General features: G+C 42.8%; 4 protein-coding genes across 11 annotated transcripts; 2 read left to right on the top strand and 2 right to left on the bottom strand.

Moving 5' to 3' along the window:
* Nucleotides 1–1,306: 1,306 nt before the first annotated feature.
* Nucleotides 1,307–11,544, bottom strand: mat2al (methionine adenosyltransferase II, alpha-like). 2 transcript variants are annotated; one of them, XM_029169538.2, is made up of 10 exons: nucleotides 11,401–11,544; nucleotides 10,195–10,539; nucleotides 9,663–9,740; nucleotides 9,098–9,220; nucleotides 2,760–2,872; nucleotides 2,541–2,684; nucleotides 2,174–2,392; nucleotides 1,927–2,109; nucleotides 1,726–1,859; nucleotides 1,307–1,654 (listed from the first exon to the last, which is right to left on the bottom strand). In XM_029169538.2, the coding sequence occupies exons 2-10, from the start codon at nucleotides 10,268–10,270 to the stop codon at nucleotides 1,552–1,554; spliced, it is 1,173 nt and encodes a 390-aa protein (XP_029025371.1). In that variant the 5' UTR covers nucleotides 10,271–10,539; nucleotides 11,401–11,544; the 3' UTR covers nucleotides 1,307–1,551. The 2 variants fall into 2 exon arrangements, with proteins under 2 accessions (XP_029025371.1, XP_055369116.1); XM_055513141.1 differs by having other exon boundaries at nucleotides 10,214–10,539.
* Nucleotides 6,904–8,624, top strand: LOC114867138 (uncharacterized). The gene is made up of 2 exons (XM_029169545.2): nucleotides 6,904–7,066; nucleotides 7,534–8,624. Exon 2 carries the CDS (start codon nucleotides 7,543–7,545, stop codon nucleotides 8,431–8,433), a length of 891 nt encoding a protein of 296 aa, XP_029025378.1. The 5' UTR covers nucleotides 6,904–7,066; nucleotides 7,534–7,542; the 3' UTR covers nucleotides 8,434–8,624.
* Nucleotides 11,545–11,599: 55 nt separating the features above from the next.
* si:ch73-234b20.5 (uncharacterized protein LOC449923 homolog) lies at nucleotides 11,600–13,690 on the top strand. The gene is made up of 3 exons (XM_029169570.3): nucleotides 11,600–11,897; nucleotides 12,864–13,034; nucleotides 13,144–13,690. Exons 1-3 carry the CDS (start codon nucleotides 11,895–11,897, stop codon nucleotides 13,279–13,281), a joined length of 312 nt encoding a protein of 103 aa, XP_029025403.1. The 5' UTR covers nucleotides 11,600–11,894; the 3' UTR covers nucleotides 13,282–13,690.
* On the bottom strand, nucleotides 13,553–17,200 carry hnrnpd (heterogeneous nuclear ribonucleoprotein D). Of its 7 annotated transcripts, none has more exons than XR_003787813.3 (9): nucleotides 16,728–17,198; nucleotides 16,420–16,588; nucleotides 16,169–16,330; nucleotides 15,961–16,092; nucleotides 15,775–15,874; nucleotides 15,482–15,637; nucleotides 15,273–15,364; nucleotides 14,820–14,921; nucleotides 13,553–14,053 (listed from the first exon to the last, which is right to left on the bottom strand). XR_003787813.3 is itself a non-coding variant. In XM_029169540.3 (8 exons), the coding sequence occupies exons 1-7, from the start codon at nucleotides 16,892–16,894 to the stop codon at nucleotides 15,297–15,299; spliced, it is 954 nt and encodes a 317-aa protein (XP_029025373.1). In that variant the 5' UTR covers nucleotides 16,895–17,198; the 3' UTR covers nucleotides 13,553–14,921; nucleotides 15,273–15,296. The 7 variants fall into 7 exon arrangements, 5 of the variants coding, with proteins under 5 accessions (XP_029025373.1, XP_029025374.1, XP_029025376.1 ...); XR_003787814.3 differs by having other exon boundaries at nucleotides 15,277–15,364; XM_029169540.3 differs by having other exon boundaries at nucleotides 13,553–14,921.
* Nucleotides 17,201–17,302: the final 102 nt, after the last annotated feature.

Genomic DNA, 17,302 nt, shown 5'->3' with positions numbered 1-17,302 from the left:
ACACACACACACACACACACACACACACACACACACACTGGATAAGACGAAACTAATAAACAACAACAGACTGATGTAACCAAAGTAACACACATCGTCTACACTCATTCAACACATAAGGAGCAAATGAACTGAACGTCAGCAATAACATGTGACACATGTCCAACGATATTAACCATCCATCCATTTTCTCCTGCTTGGTCCCTGGAGGGGTCGCCCCAGGAATTGAACCCTTCTGTGGCACCCATGATTTTCAACCTATGTTTTTATTTAGGTTCATTTAGGTCTGGAATTGCATTTTTTTTTTGTTTTAGTTTAGTGCTCTTTATTCTTAGACAGTTTATTTGCGTAGATCCTAAGGGTGCTTCTATTGCTAGTACTATACTAATTACTGATACTGTTGTTGCACAGTCACTTTGTCGTCACACAGGCTTTAAATTTAGCTTCATGTTACCTGAGATGACGGCAGGTGAGTTTACCTGTAGCAGCTATACTGATTACAGATTATTGTTACTTGGAGGGAGGTAGTGCCTGGAAAAATATGATATATATATAGATTCATCATGTAGGTTTAATAAAAACATGAGTCAATTTTAACATAGTTTAACTTTATTTTTTGCTGTTTCTTCTGCAACACAAAATACAGTTTGTTCTCCCAGTCTCTCCGCTCTGTCTCCTCAACCTCAAGTCCTGAATCTTCATGCCTGAGATCTCTCAAAATGTGCGCCAAAGAGTCAATCAGTAACGTTTAGAGGGACTCGTCTTCACCGATGGAAGGAGGTGGAAAACATATTTTAAGAGCAGGAAAGGTTTGAGAGAGAGCAGAAGCTCCATGCGTGGTTCATACTTTTATTATTATCATTATATATGAAATAACCTCCTGAGTAAATGGAAAATTAAACCACATTAGATTTAAAAGGGTACAGAGATGTTCGGCCCGTCAGATTCTGTTTAAATGATGGTCACTCCTCAAGCTTGAGTTTACATAAGGAAATGGAATGGTCTCCAGCTTCAGCCAGTTCGGGCGCTTTAACACCAGGACGCCTCCATCTTGTCAGTTGTAATTGGGCAATCGCTGTCTCTGTTTATCTTTCTGCTGCAGCTGTGAAACTCCCACAGTGTGACTAAATGCGTTTCTGTGTCCAGGTGGTGACGTTGGGCTGTGAGGTTGAATTAAACAGAACCAGGTTCAGTTATTTTAAGTCTGACAAGGCAGAGCCTTTGATAGCAGCTTATGATAATGTAGATAAAAAGAAAATTGGTAACTGATAAAAAGTATCTAAACAAGTACTTATGAACACAATAGTATGTTTTTAACTCAGGCTTTAATCAACATCTTTATCATAAACATTTAAAAGACATAAAACTATCTATTACATGATAAGAAAATTCACATTTTGCCTAAAGCAAAAGCACCTTCATATTGGAATTATTTAAGAATTCATACGTCACATTGTTCATTAACACTGTTTCATAAACAAATGCTTCTGATTCTGTGACTCAGTTTGGAGTCTTGATTATTTAACGCGACTTGTTTGTTTGAATCCAAACTCAAAACTGCAGCGGCTTCGGTTTCTCCCAGGGGAACTCCGCTCGGCCGAAGTGTCCGTAGCAGGCGGTGGCCTGGTAGATGGGCCGCTTCAAACCCAGCTCCCTGCAAAACGAATGCCGCAGGTTTTCAACTGATCAAATCACACGCGTCGCGTCTGAGGCGGTGATACGTACTTCACGATGACCCCAGGCCTCAGGTCGAAGTTCCTCTGCACGATCCGCAGCAGCTCGTCTTCGTCCCTGCTGGACGTGCCGTAGTGAAACACGGAGATGGAGAGCGGATGGCTCACGCCGATGGCGTAAGAGATCTGACACAGAGGTCGTTTAGGTTTCAGTTTCCAGTACAGACTTTCAGGTGTTTGACGAGCGCCTCACCTGAACCAGCGCTCTCCTGCACAGCCCGGCTTTGACCAGCGACTTGGCCACCCAGCGCGCTGCATACGCTCCAGACCGGTCCACCTTGGAGTAGTCTTTCCCAGAGAAGGCGCCTCCTCCATGCCCGCCCCATCCTCCATAGGTGTCCACTATGATTTTACGCCCTGTGAGTCCGGCATCACCCTGAAAAAACAGCAGTGAGCTCACAAACAACAGAAGATTTGCCATTTCCACAGTGGTTTCACACCTGAGGGCCTCCTATGAGGAACTTCCCGCTTGGCAGCAGATGGTAGACGGTCCTGTCATCCAGGTACTTGGCAGGAATGACCACCTTCACCACCTTCTCCATCAGGTTGCGCCTGATGTCCTCCAGGGTGATGTTAGGGCTGTGCTGCACTGAGATGACCACAGTGTGAACACGGAGAGGCTCCATGGCTCCCATGTTGTCTTTATACTCCACCGTGACCTGCAAAGAATGCAGCAGTTTCCAGGTTTTGGTAATGCTCATGTTAGAGTCAGTGCAGGTTTAAGAAAAACTGGAAAAGACATGGTACATCATCCAAGATCCACCTTTAGATATTTATCTATTTATGTGTATTTTATTACTTTTTCACCTGTGATTTGGAGTCTGGCAGGATCCAAGGACACTCTCCGTTGTGTGACAGCTGCCTCATCCTGTAGTTGAGCTTGTGAGCCAGGAGAATGGTCAGGGGCATGCACTCCTCCGTCTCATCGGTGGCATAGCCGAACATCAAACCCTGCAGACACGAGCAGGCTGAAGGGGCGGTAGCTCACTTCCCTGTTGGCCGTGCCGTCCAGCGAAGGTACTGCACCTGGTCTCCTGCACCGATGTCCTCCTGATCCCTGCCTTCAAACACGCAGTCCGATATCTCCACACACTGAGGCTCCAGGGCCACGAGCACATTACACGTCTTGTAGTCAAAACCTGCACACACAGACATAGACACTGATTCTGGTAACTGTTATGAATCACAGAATACCTGTTTTGCACTCTCCCTTTTCCCTCTCTTACCATGCCACGCCTCTAATGGATGGTTTCCTGCATAAGCCACACAGACTTTTTCATGCCCCTCCACTGCAACCTTTCAGTCTGAGCCGTGTCCTAGAACTCTATTCTCAAATTTGGTTTATTTGGGAAGCATATGTCTGGAACGTTCTCTTCACATGATGCACTCGCTGGACTCAATCACTACATTATTCCCTGTTAAAGCTCAGGCAATTTGGAAGAAGCCCAGGGCTTATCTCTCAATCTCCATGAACCTTCCAGTGCTGCCTCCCTGTCCATTCATCCTGATGTAGCAACACGTTCAGTTTCTGCCTCATGCCCCACTGGTGCTGCAATTCCACGTACATGCTCCAGTCTCTCGTTCCCCTGCAGCTGCAGTTTCTGCTCCACAACCGCCCTCGGCAGTGGCTCCTGCTCCAGTCTTTCTCGCTGCCTGCTTTATCATTTACTGTGGCACCTGCTTCACCCTCACTGTACGCCAGGAGGAAGCTGACAGCAAGGTTCAGATGCCACCTTTCCTTTCACCTCCTCGCTGCTCTTGGGGAGGCACCCAGGGTCTGTTAAACCTGCTTAAAAGTGGACACAAGAGGCCCAAGTAGATTTATTGGCTCTTGAGTGTGGCGCTGCTGCGGCGCAGCTGTATTTGCCGGTCTCGAAGTCCAGCACTGCTGCCGCTGATGCTTAGCTAGACCCACATACATACTCGTCCAGACCCTTCGCCACGCTCTATTCCTGGTGGTCAACTGCCGACCATGCACCCTTATCCTCGTAGTCCGGTTGTCGCCATGCGCCCTCGTCCAAGGTGGTCTCGAGGGCAGCATTCATGTCCCTGGTGGTCCAGGGAGGACCACATCTCTTCCTCTCCTGCTCGTTTGTCTCAGGCGACATCGGCCGCCATGGTGGTTCTGCTTCAGCGACAACGACAATTCTCTGCCTAGGAGGTCCGGCCTATGGTGACACCCTGGACAACGTCAGTGTGTTTGTGGTGCCATTGCCATACTACCCCAGAGGGGCTGGTCCATGTGGTCCCCAGAAGGGGGGCACGAGCCACAGGATCTCCCGTGGTCCAGAAGTGACCAAGTGGAGTTCTCTTGTTTTAAGTGATTCAGGAATGCTCAAACTGCTAGGCTCCTCCTTGAACTGCCGCCTTATCATGGTGGAGGAGTTTGTGGGCCTGAATGACCCTGAAAGCTATGTTGTCGGGGGCTAAATGCCCCTGGTAGGGTCTCGTGGCGTCGTGGTAACCCCCGAACCTGATGGTGGATGCCGGAGGTAGGGGATGCCATCAAGCTTAAAAAGGAGTCCCATAAGTCTGGTTGACCTGTGGGACTCGAGAGGCAGCTGATGGGTACCAACAGACCAAACATGCTGCAGCCAGTGCCGTTGTGGAGGCAAAAACTCGGGCCTGAAGGAGTTTGGGGAGGCCATGGAGGAGGACTATTGTTCGGCCTCAAAGTGATTCTGGCAAACCGTTTGACGCCTCAGGAGGGGGAAGCAGTCCTTTACCAACTCTTTACCAACTGGGGATGTTATCGGACGGTGGAAGGAGTACTTTGACGTCCCCCTCGTCCACGCGACAGTTCCTCTAGTTCCTCAACCGGGGTGGTTGTCCCTCTTTACAGACAGGGGGACCATGTGTTCCAACTATAGGGGGATCACACTTCTCAGCCTCACCGGGAAAGTCTATGCCAGGGTACTGGAGCGGAGAATTCGGCCGATAGTCGAACCTCAGATACCGGAGGAACAATGTGGATTTCGGCCTGGTCGTGCAATGCTGGACCAGCTTTATACCCTCAGCAGGGTGCTTGGGGGTTGCCCCCGCGACCTGGCCCCAGGTTAAGTGGTTGGATGGATGGATGGATGGAAGCAGTGCTCAAACTGAGTTTTCATGTGTCTAGGTGGGCCAGGACTGTCTTGCTAGGGCAGAAGGTGCCAAAAAATAGTCTGACAAGTAGGATGGTGTATGAGAGAATTTAGTTCATTCCCTGGCTGTTAAAGAGTCTGAAGGAGGATACCCTTGCACAGTCTTGATGAATGTGTCCTGATCTTCACCTTCTGTGCTTTACTGAAATTGATAACCATTTCCTTGTTTTTTTCAACATTGAGAGACAGTTAGTTATACCTTTCCAGACCAACTGTGGTCTCCCTATCAGGAAAGGACTAGGATTCAAATTAGAGCAACTTTAATTCATTAATTTTTTTCATTGATTTGAATAAAACCACAAATGAGAGATTTCTGCCACATTCAAGGAAACTGGGACAGGATGGCTGCGATCAATTCAAAACGCTATGAATGCTTACGAAATGCTTACCAGCTTCAGTTTAAAACCACCCCCTTTATGTTGTTGAAACTGACCAAACTAACGGGCATCGCACTATCGTGGTGTTCTCCAGAAAAACACCTGACAAGTGATGACCCCTCCCTCGCCTCAACCCCACCACCTCTGTGCTATATAAAAGAGCAGCTTAAAATTCGATATCCAACTTCCAGATAATCGAAAGTTTGCATTGTTAAACAGTCCTGGCATTAGTTAGAGATTAGAGATAAATAAGATAAGATACATACTTTATTAATCCCCTTGGCAAAATTTGTCCTCTGCATCTAACTTATCCTCATGGGGGAGTAGCCCACTACTCCCCCATGAGGATAAGGTCCAAAAAGCTCCAAAACGATGTTTTAGTGTTTCTGCATTGGTGTTTAACAGCGCAACTTAAATTGGTCACATTCTGATGCCAGACTATACAGCACAATACACCTTAAAAGCACAGTTGCAATTGCCGTGGTTTAAACTAGTGTTCTTATGGCCTGAAAAGCTCCAAAACGATGTTTTAGTGTTTCTTCATTGGTTTCTAAGCTTACAACTTGTAATGGTCATGTTCTGATGCCAGACTACTGTAAAATAGCACAATACAAGCACTGCAATTGCTGTTGCAAAATGTCAATTCACCGGAAATTAACATACAACAACGTAGAATTCAACACGTGGCTTCTGTGGAACAAGCTTATCGTGACCTTCTTCAGAAAAGCACATCTGACTGATTTTAACACTGCACTTAGTGGCCCATGACATGATTTTATGGAGTCAATCCTTCAAACTGATTAATGGCCCATTTCTCTCGAAAACCACACCTACACATATTGATGTCACAGTCGCCGTTAACACGCAACCTGCAGATAAACAGTTATGATAGCCCATGTGCCTAATATGCATTTGATTAAGCAGAATTCTAATAAAACCTAACTGTAAATATATCCCAAAACTTTCCATTACTTTGAATGGAACTAATATTCAACTGGATTTTGTCTATGCATGATGTCACTTCCAGGTGGTATCAATCATATTTGGACTGGTAAAAATTAGATTTACACACATCTTAACTGAAAGTGACCAGTCATAGTTCTAATTAAATCAACTTTAATTTATTTATTTTCTCCTTGATCTAAATAAAAACACCAATGAGAGATTTCTGCTAATATTCATGAAAACTGTGGCAGGATCCTTGCAATAATTTCTCTAAATGCCATGGAATCATATTTAATGCTTACAAAAAGCTTCACTGGTTTAAAACTATCTGCTTTCCATTATTGAAACTGACAAGAAACCAAACTTAATGGCATCGTACTATTGTTACCCACAGTGATTTTTATGATGTCTTTTATGTTCCATAGTAGAAATGTACAGGTCATAACTGACAATTTTTCCATTTCTTTAGAATCCACACCTACACGATGTTGATATCTAGAGAATCAATGGTTTGCATTGTTAAACATGTTGTACTGCACTAATGATAACATTTTAGGTTAGCATTAGTGCAGTACAAATAAGATAAGATACATACTTTACTGATCCCCTTGGCGAAATTTGTCCTCTGTATCTAACTTATCCTCATGGGAGGGCAGTGGGTTGCTCAAATGTCAATTCCCAGGAAATTAACATAGAATTCAACACGTGGCTTCTGTAGAACAAGCTTATCGTGACCTTCTTCAGAAAAGCACACCTCACAGGTGAGGTGACCACACCTGTCGTCTATAAAAGAGCAACTGGCTCTCATTGGGACCATCACACTTCAGAACAAGATCTGACTCTACTAACAGCGACCATCTACTCAAACGTAAGTCTGCAACTACTTATTTCAATCATTACATCAGTGAGTGAAGAATCTTTGTTTCTAGGATTGTTTAGAATAGACACTTTTCAAACGCAATCCATAACAGGAGAAGTGACTCAGATAATTAACAGAACCTTTTATCAACCTTTCATTATGTTTGTAGAAACACATTATTAGAAAACTGAGCTGCAGTGGGTCTGATTCTTAATGGAACATGTTATACTATGTTAGACTGGAAGCTTAGGAATCCACACCACTGGTTCCATTATAAATGCTAGACCAGCTCAGTTTCAGCAAAGATCTGTGTTGACTTCATTTGCTGCAGGACTGTGCTCACTGATGGTAACTGTATGACTGTATGGTGACTGTAACTGTTGTCGGGTTTGATTTTTGTGAAGCAGTCAAATGTGTAACATGATAAATCGGGTTTCCATCCCACTGTAATCACACATTAACTTTGTCTGATGCAGGAAAACCAAATGGCTGAGTACATCACAGACCTTAAAGTGTCAGTAACTGAACAGGAGGAGACTGAACTCCGTGGTCAGGGCTACACCGTGCTGCCTGAGAATCTGAATGCAGGTGGAAATGGAAACAGAATATACCTCTGGTACAAAAAGGGCCATGGTAGCACCATCAGTAGGATCCAGTTCTCCTTCCATTCTAGCATGACCTCTGGCCTGCATGAGGCAGGTTATCGTAAGATCAACAAAAACCTTAATGAGGGAACAGATGGAGACACTATCTACCTCTGGTACTTCAGTGGGTCCCTGCCGTCTGATGTTCCCATCACTGACCTAGCTGTTGCACTTAATGCTGAGGATGAAGCCAAATGGTACAAAGCTGGCTACCAAAGACTGGCCTGTGATCTGAACCGGAATGCTGGAGGAAACGGGATCTACCTGTTTTTGAAGAGAGCAAAGCCAGTGTACATCCGTGCCATCGATGCCAGTGGTAACTTTGATGAAGATGTTAACAAATTCCAGAAGGGTTTTATCCGTGTGGATGAAGACACCAACAGAGAGGCAGGAGGAAATACTGTCTTCATCTGGTACCAACTGACCACTGATGACAAGCAGGCTCTCCACGGCCCACTGGAAATCTCCATTACTGACAACCAGTATGCCAGTTATGAAAGCCAAGGCTACAAATCAGTGAACCAGGATCTCAACCAAGGGACCGGAGGCAACCGTGTTTTTCTGTGGTACAAGAAAGATGTCCCAAAGAACCCCATCAGAGATCTCTCTGTGATCGTCAAACAAGAAGTGGATCCGTTTGAGAAGGCTGGGATCAAGGTCATCAATAAAAACCTCAACGAAGGCACCAAAGGTGTTGAAGAATTCCTATGTTTTGCTGAGTCCCGCCTCTGAGGTGAAAATTTGAAATGAAATAAGAAAATCGTTTAGTCTTACTTGGGGTTTGGTGATGGGCTCTCTATGAAATGATGTAACACCCTGTGATCTCTAAGATTCTGGGTTAAAAACCCACAATGATCAGTGGTTTATAGACCCTAAAGTCAAACATGCCTGAGTTTGATTGTATTGTTTCTCTAAAGTTTCAAATAAAATTTCACTCCAATCTGAAACACTTTGCATCTTTTTTCAATGTTTAATTAGCTGTTATGAAGGATCATATGCAGCTTCACTGGGATTCTGACTTTCAGGTAAATTCAGTTTAATCAAACCAGGTTTCAGACATTAGAAAATAGTCACTCTTCCCCTATGACAAAGTGCTGTTTTATATTTGGTAAATAATTAATTAATAAAACCTGTTATCACAGCCCTGCGATGCACTAGTGACCTGCCTGGGGAGTACCCGCCTCTCGCCCTAAATTAGCTGGGACAGGCTCCAGCACCCCACGACCTCTGCAGGGACCTGTAGAGGTCACTGAGGTCACTGTCACTGAGTATGAAAGAAGATAAATGCAGGAACGTCTTTGGTTTGTTTTAAAACAAATCTTCTGTATACATCTGTACACATTAGTCATAACCAGCAACAGGACCATACGTCGACTTAAACATCATCACACGGCACCTTTCGAAGAGTCGTCGTATCCGATTTTCTTCACGGTGTCTCGAACCACCGACTGCAGATCCACTATGGCTCTAGACGTCACTTCTCCAACCAGCAGAATCATCCCTGTCTTGGCCACACACTCTGTAACACCCATAAGCATTAATGTAGACTCAATAGGACTGTTTCCTATTGATTTACTATAATCTGCATGTTTCTGTCATAACAACAGAACAACTGTGGGAAAAAATTGTTTATCACTAGCTGTAATGTCAGAGGTTACAGCAGTCAATGAGATAATTCACTACCGAACTTTAATCTAAAGGAGAAACACTGTTATACGACAACAGGACAATTAACTGTTTAATGATTAGTCATCAAATACCCTCAGTGCTAGTTTCAAATGAGATCAGACAGCACGGCATTTTACTCCTGTAAATTACTGAGGTGGTGACATATTGTGATTTATTATTGGACTGCAAGTGACTGGAGACGTAAATCATAAGCAATACAACTTAATAATAATTCATAGGAAAGCCTGCAGCAGTTATAACCTGTTATAATTTAACACTGAGGCTAAACTCACCACAGGCCACTTTGGAGTCGGGGTCTTGACTCAGGTACGAATCAAGAACAGCATCACTGATCTGATCGCACATTTTGTCTGTGAAAACAACAGAGAAGAACAAGGGTCACAGACAAACGTAGAACTTGAACTACACGCTCAGTTCTTAGGACTCCACGTAAAACTATGTTGATAATTCATCATCTGTAAAGTACAAAAAAGTGCATCACTGTATTATTAGAAACCAGTTTCATGAATTACAGCAGCAAATAATGTTTATAAGGAAACTAAATCAAATGACCAAACAATTAACACAGACACAGCGACTACTGTACTATAATACTGTAATAAACTAAGATAACGTGTAAGAAAGACAAAACAGCTGCCACTTAAATAAATCACAGCACTTTTACTGTTTTTACACTTTCTGCCTTACGGCAACTGAACAATGACCCCAGAACTACTAAGACTTTGTGTAATAGGTCTGAGCACATGTCCCCGCAGGCTACTCAGAGTACTCAGAGTACTCGCGGTACTCGGAGAACTGCAGTACCGGAGTGTCCTTCTCCCACCGACTCGGAGGTGAAGAGGAAAGTCTTCCCGCTGCGGGTTCCGCCGCTCGCGTTCATCGTCAGCCCTGGTTCGGTTGCACAGAAGTTGGATTCACACGTCCCGTCCGTCGATCCCGACGCTGATCCCGCGGAGCGATCGTTCAGTCCGACGCATCAAACTGGTGGAAAACTGCTGACGCAACAGGATCCGTCCGCGTCGCGTCTGATAAGAAATCAGCATGAACTGATTGAAGCGCTCGCTTCCTTTCAAGCTGTTTTATATAAACATCTGACTGAGGGAGCGGTGACGCCGGAAGGGGGCGCTGTTGTCGCACACAGGACGGGATCTGTGGGAAAAAATATAAATGTAACTCGGCCCAGCCATAAACATGAACAATAAAAAACACAACTTCTTATTACATGAATGCTTTTATTGTTTTTTTGTGTTTGTGTGCCAGAAGGTTTTGCCAAAAACACAAAAGCAAAAAGAAAGTAAACCACACTTGGTTAAGCTTTAAGAGACTTCATCTCTTTCTGCCGTGTAATAATTAAAATACTGAATCCTCCTGCAGGTTTGATTCTGGTTCCTCTTTTATCACTCTATCAGGAGGTTGCTTGAGGTTCATATTGGGAACAGAGCCAGATACTAAGAAAACAGTATGAACCTGCTCCACAAAGTAGACGACATAAAGTGGGAAACAGCAGGTTGACAATATGCATGTGTCACAGTGATACTGGAGCAGCACACCGTAGTAGCTCTTAATTTATTACATACACATACTTTATTTAGGTTCATAATGAAAACACTTCTTTTGCCCCTGAGCACAATAACACATCATATTTATTTCCATAATGATAAAACTAACACTAACGGGGTGTTCCTTTGTTAGCTAGTGTCCGATCCTTTAAGTACACATTTGCTGATGACTCACACATTCTTACTTAAACAGGACCATTGCTAGCAGCACAGGCTTTATTGTGTTTACTGCCGTGAAGCTGAAGTGAACTTTCAGCTGTAATGTGCTGATTTACTCCACCTGTGGTTCTTAGTAAACTCATTAATGTATGTGAAGCTCATAGTGAAGCACTTGGGCTGCTGCTCGTGTTCACAGACTCTCTCTCTCTCTCTCTCTCTCTCTCCAACTGGCTGATGCTGAAGTAACAAACTGCACAACAGCGGATGAGGAAATGAAGTGAAGCAACCTCACCCCTTTATTGCCTTGCAAATGTCCCTGTGCTGTGCACACGGGGCCCTTTGGCCAGTCCTATCAGCTTCGCCTGGCCGGTGAGTGCCTGTGACAGCTGACAGTATGTAAATGACCTGGCACCAGCGCAGGAGCCTAAACGTTGCCTCCGTTCCATGATGAAATGAGTCGTTGGTGGCGTTCTGCTCGTACTTCTATGCAGCAGCAGAACCGTTTACAAGAAGCAGGAACTGAAAGTAGAGCGTGCTCATGATCTGAATCCACTTCTTTGCAGTGATGATTTCTGGCTGAGCCAATGAGACTCGGCTTTGAGCTAACAGGTAGTTAATGTGTAACACGGGAGGAGCGGCCGTTTGCTCAGCTCATTGCGTGACTCACATCGACAGGAGAAGCAGCGACTCGGCCTGAACCCCCGCGGGACGGAATAACAGACGCTTGGTGTGTGTTTGTGTGAAGCTGAGCTGTTTCGTTGGCTGTGACTGAGGAACAGAGCTGAAATGGTGAGTGTTTTACACCCGTGGCTTCATCTGACTGTCAAGTCTGTTTTAATGGCCTCAGCTTTGTCTCAGCTGTTAGTCTGTACCTGCTCCACTTCACCTGGTTTACTCTGTAACCACAGTACTTGAAGTTTTCATGTGACAATCACACAGGCCTCAGTAAAGTCAGAAGTAACTTCCTGTTAACACAGATGTACGGAAGTGAGGTCTGGTTAGTACTTGGCTGTTGTACTTTTACTCTTCTGGACATCAGAGAGAAACGCTTTACTTTTAACTTCATTACTAATTAGTGCGTTCAGGTTACACAAAATAATCTGAATATATTAAGAAAGTCTACCTTTGACCTGCAGCTGTTTGTGCGCCTGTGAATTACACACAGGTCAAAGTGACGCCTTTACTGTTTCATTACTGACCAAAACGCAGAACTAACATAAATGAAGTAAAGCCGTTCAAATACTCAAATAAAACATGACACATTGAAGAATTTTTCAATTAAATATAACATACCTTAATGTAACAAACGTGTGTCTGTTAACACAGTGATGTTACACAATCATCTGGTGTAGTTTAGTTATTAACATTTTGTGCATTTACTTTATTTTGTATTCTACTTTGTAGTTTTATTTTAACTTAGCTACAGTTCAGAGGAATAATTCTAAAGTAATAATAGTTTATCCTGTTGCAAATGCAGGGAATGATTCATCAAAGCAGCTACATCGTTTTGTGTAATTATTTTTAGATTCAACACTTTTAGTCGATGTAGTGTTTACATTTGCTTAATGTTTAATCTTTGTCCTTATAATTCAATATTTAATAGTCATCCTTTTTTTTACGTTTCACACCTTTTAAATGTTTTTTTGAGTTTCTCGAAGGAAAACAATAGTAAAACTTTAGAAGTTGTAATTTTACAGCCTTGACTTTTTGTTTTTTGTTCTTGTACTTCTGCTCACCCCTGCCTCTTGTTCACAGGCTGACCCGAACGCTCAGCCACCAGCCTCCGGCTCCTCCGCCAAACTTGACCAAGTACAAGACCAAGTCAACGAGGTTAAAGTTATCCTGAAGGACAACATCAACAAAGTGCTGGAGAGGGGAGACAGATTAGACGACCTGATTGGCAAGACCGACGACCTGCAGGCGTCTGTGAGTATTTACTCATAGGAGAAGATTGAGCCTTGCATTAAACCCACGACCACTGCATGTGTTCACAGGTGAATAATGTCTGATGACAGGTTGGCCTTTGTCTTTGCAGGCTGACTCGTTCCAGAGAACGTCCACACGAGTCGCCAGGAAGTACTGGTGGAAAAACATTAAAATGATGATTATTATTGGCGTCATCGTGTTGGTCATAATTATCCTCATCATCCTCTTTGCCACAAAAGTTATATGAGTCCTGTCTTTACAAGAGAAGGACTGAGAACGATAAAGGACAAAGCTTAAGAACAGCAAGTTTCACATTGTTCTTGAGTGAATGATCTTTTCAGCTTGTACAGACATTTTAAGTTCAAGATATGTGTAAATTTAAAGCTTGTATTATTCTGTTTTAACGTTTGACGATTTAGCACTGAGGTTAACGGCAGAGCTTTATTTTGAAGTGCACTACTTCTTTAAACACTCCATTGTGTGATGAACCCCACCCACAAACATTTCATGGACTAATACAAGTTTCTATTACTTTTATTTTAAGCATTTCTTCAAGTTCAATACACTCTGTATATAATGAATGTTCAAACTCTGTAATAATATATGTATATGACTCATGTCTATGAAGATGAGGATAAATCATAACAATGCACGTATTTCTTTGCTACCACACTATTGCACATACGCATGTGTGACCTATTCCAACCGATTCAACGTTGCAGTTATTAAGAAACCCAAGCAACTCACAATTAGCATGAGAACAATAAATACAAATAAACAAGAACAAATGGACTGCTAAAAGTCTGCAGCAATCTAAACAATGCCAAACATTGAAATCCAAAACCTTTAGGATACAACAAATACTCTGGTAAATACTGAGGAAATGTTCTGTAGGTTATAGTGTTCTTTCATATTACTATTTATTTATTTTTGTTTACAATCAGCTAAATGATCTTTGCTGGATCATCGCTCTGGCCAATGCCCCACCCGCGCACAGCCGCCCTTCATCTGTCTGATGCCTGTGGAAAACAAACAAAAACAAATCAGCCATAAATGAAAAAAACATGTGTAAAAAATTGCAAAAAAAAGGAAACCCCGTTTTTATAACGTCCAATGTTAAAAACCAGAAAGAAAAAACAAACAATTATTTTAACATTTTACAGTTAAGAAAAGTTAGTCCATAAGCTAGAAATCCTGAGAAAGTGAAAATACTAAATGGAAAAAAACCTTTGATTGGTCAAAAATAGACATTAAAGAAAGCATTACATGCAAATTTCTGGAAATGCAGTGACCCTTTGATTCTTCTCGTTTTACAAAAGGTAATAAGAGGAAGATTCGTTACAGGAAACTTAATAAAAGAGGAAGTCTTTTCCATCGCTGTCACTAACAAAAAACAGAAGAATACATTTACACAATGTAAAGCACTTTATCCCCCAACACAGTAGAGTCCAAATACGAAGCAGGTTTTAGCTCATGGACTACTGGCTAAATAAAGAAACAAGCATTTAGATAAAGATTAGGATGCATATATTAACAATGGGCACTGGAAAGTCCAGAGAATGCTGTACGTATCCTTTGAAAAGCAAATAGTTATTTTTTAAATAATCATTACTTGTGGGGGAGTAAGGGCCTGTAAAAAATGACAATTACACGTGTATATTTTACTTTTTACATTACAAACAGTTGTAAAACAAAAATTAAAATGGAAAGAAAGATGACAAAGCTGGACGTGTCCCATATTGTTTAGTTTTAGAAATGCTGATACAGGATGTTGTAAGACCATACCAAATGGCAGCATTCGAGAGCGTATGCTTCTCGTACCCGGTCCGCATTGAGCGGGCCCTGAGAGAATCTGGGAGTCAGCTCATGGCCTGCAAGGAAGCTCCGCTGGCAGGTACAAACAAGGTATGTCAGAGTTAGGAGACAACATACTTCCTTTTCTGTTTCCTTGCACATCCTTAACTTTGGCATCCATTTACAGTAGTAGCAGTACTTTACCTGTTAACTTTACAGTTTAAAAAGAAAAAAAAGAAGGTGCAAAAAGGCAGCAGAAGGCCGGTTGTTAAAAATAATCGCCACATGAGCATAGCCTCTATGTTACCACTACTGTAAAGCACACGAGGGTGCTGAGAAAAAGAAATGTATAAGAAGAAAGTATACATAACGTTACCAAACAGCAAATTAAATATAACTATTTTATTTTTAAGTGATCTTGTTTCTACTTTGGTTGCTACATACCTACTTGAAGACGAGTTTCCCCCGTTAATACGGCTTGTAACTGTTGGTGTGACCACCACGGCGTGGCGACTTGCCATATCCACCAGACTGATCTACGAATGCGGCACAAAAGTCGTGTTTTATCGCTTCGCAGAGCAGCGACAAACTAAACAAAACAGCTGATATGGAAGTGGAGTTCATCGAGGTGCTTCACATACGGATTTACTCACTGTTGTAGTCACCATATCCATAATAGTTGTTGTAACCAGAGTAATCATAGCCACCATATCCTCCATACCCTTGATTACTGTAACCATAATTGCCATAGTTTCCATATCCTTGATTCCAGTAGTTTCCGTAACCCTGGTTCCAATTTTGATTGGGACCTACAAATGAACAGAATCTAAATCAAAAAACTAGCACAAACCAAAATATCAGCATAATACATGAAAAGTTCAATTGGATGTATTGGATTTTTATCCTAACTCTAAGTTTCACCGTGTGAAACCACATATTAACTTACTGCCACCTCTTCCTCGAGATCTAGATGAGTATCCACCTCTGCCTCCCCAGTACTGCTGCTGCTGGTACTGTTCCTTAGACATCGCCACCTTTATCTCACACTACACATCAATGTGCATACTTGTTACAAATCTGATCAAAGAATATGCCCATGTAATTATCAGTACCTATGAATAAAAGCCCACACCTTGCTTAGTCCAATATTGTGGTATTTTTTCTCCATGATAGTCTTAACAGGCTCCTCCTCATTAAACGTGATGAAGCAGAACCCCCTCCTTTTGTTCGTTTTGTTCTCCATGGGAAGTTCAATGGACTCTATCTGTTCAGACAACCACAAATAATTAATATTCAGTAGTCTTCATAACGTCATGGGTTTGTACGCAAAGTGAATGTACCTCTCCAAAGGCACTGAAGTACTCTCTGACTTTTTCCTCAGGTGTGTCTGGAGATAAACCACCGACAAAGATCTTCTTGACAGGCTCCTTGCTCTTCATAGCTTTGGCTTTCTTTGGGTCAATGACCTTTCCATTGAGTTTATGTTCCTTCTGTGAGGCCACCTGTATAATAAATCACAGTAATAAAGATATCAAGAGCAATATTTACAAGCACATAGCGCCTAAAAGGTTATTTAGGCACATGACAGTACCTTGTCAACACTTTCAGGGTCTTTGAAGAGCACAAAGCCAAATCCCCTCGAACGCCCAGTCAGGGGGTCCAGCTTCAATGTGCAGTCCACAACTTCCCCAAACTTGGAGAAGTAATCTTTCAGGTCTTTCTTGGTCGTGTCCCAGCTGAGTCCACCCACAAACATCTTCCTATTGACAAAGCCAGACGTTCCAGGTCAGTGAAATCTGCCTGTTAGGACGAGTCTAAGTAAACACCCACGTTCAACTATGACATGTTATTGGACGCAGTCAAAATAAGCATCGTTCGTTAGCCGAATAATAATCGCACCCTTCATCCTCTTCGTTTTTGCTGGCGTCGATCCTTGAGCCCTCGGCCTCTCCTTCCATCAGGCCACAGTCCCGACCCACTGACATGGGGTCGTCGCTGTTTGCCTCTCCGTCCTCTTCCATCCTCATCATGGACGGGTCGTCGCTAAATTCATAGTCTTCCGACATGATTTAGTGTTTAGATATTTTATTTTCTATCTAAAGCTGAACACAACTCTAGCTACGCCAAGATGAAGCCAAGTTAGCTGTGAGCTAATGCTGGCTAGTGGCTAGCTAATATTTTGACGTCCTGTGTCGCTAGTCAAATTGTTAGCCTGGAATAAAATTGGGTCAACCTAATGAAGGTGTCAGTTTAAATGGAAAAAATATATCTTTCAGCCAAAATTTGCTTCAACAGGAAACCGTGTTCTGGTTGCTAGCTACAATTTTAGAGGTTATATTATGTTTTGCTAAGGCTGGTTCTTGACGCGCAAGCACTTCTTCTTCTACTGGTGTAAAACATGTGGCACACTAGATGGAGCGAAGTCAAACACCGCCCCCAACGGCCATTTACAGCATATGCGTCAAAGCGTTATT

This window comes from Betta splendens, chromosome 12, assembly GCF_900634795.4.
Source record: "Betta splendens chromosome 12, fBetSpl5.4, whole genome shotgun sequence".
In the NCBI taxonomy this organism is placed as follows: Eukaryota; Metazoa; Chordata; class Actinopteri; order Anabantiformes; family Osphronemidae; genus Betta; species Betta splendens.
Note: the sequence above shows the minus strand (reverse complement) of the source record. Positions and strands in the feature narration are given on the sequence as shown.

Coding starts and splice junctions, on each gene's coding strand:
- mat2al (XM_029169538.2), bottom strand. CDS start 10,270: ATGAACGCGAGCGGCGGAACCCGCAGCGGGAAGACTTTCCTCTTCACC. Junction 9,741..10,194: donor GGTGGGAGAAGGACACTCCG/GTACTGCAGTTC, acceptor TTGTTTTCACAG/ACAAAATGTGCGATCAGATC. Junction 1,860..1,926: donor GCAGGAGAGCGCTGGTTCAG/GTGAGGCGCTCG, acceptor CCTCTGTGTCAG/ATCTCTTACGCCATCGGCGT.
- si:ch73-234b20.5 (XM_029169570.3), top strand. Junction 13,035..13,143: donor CCGACGACCTGCAGGCGTCT/GTGAGTATTTAC, acceptor TTGTCTTTGCAG/GCTGACTCGTTCCAGAGAAC.
- LOC114867138 (XM_029169545.2), top strand. CDS start 7,543: ATGGCTGAGTACATCACAGACCTTAAAGTGTCAGTAACTGAACAGGAG.
- hnrnpd (XM_029169540.3), bottom strand. CDS start 16,894: ATGTCGGAAGACTATGAATTTAGCGACGACCCGTCCATGATGAGGATG. Junction 15,638..15,774: donor ATCTCGAGGAAGAGGTGGCA/GTAAGTTAATAT, acceptor GTTCATTTGTAG/GTCCCAATCAAAATTGGAAC. Junction 15,365..15,481: donor TGGATATGGTGACTACAACA/GTGAGTAAATCC, acceptor CCGCATTCGTAG/ATCAGTCTGGTGGATATGGC.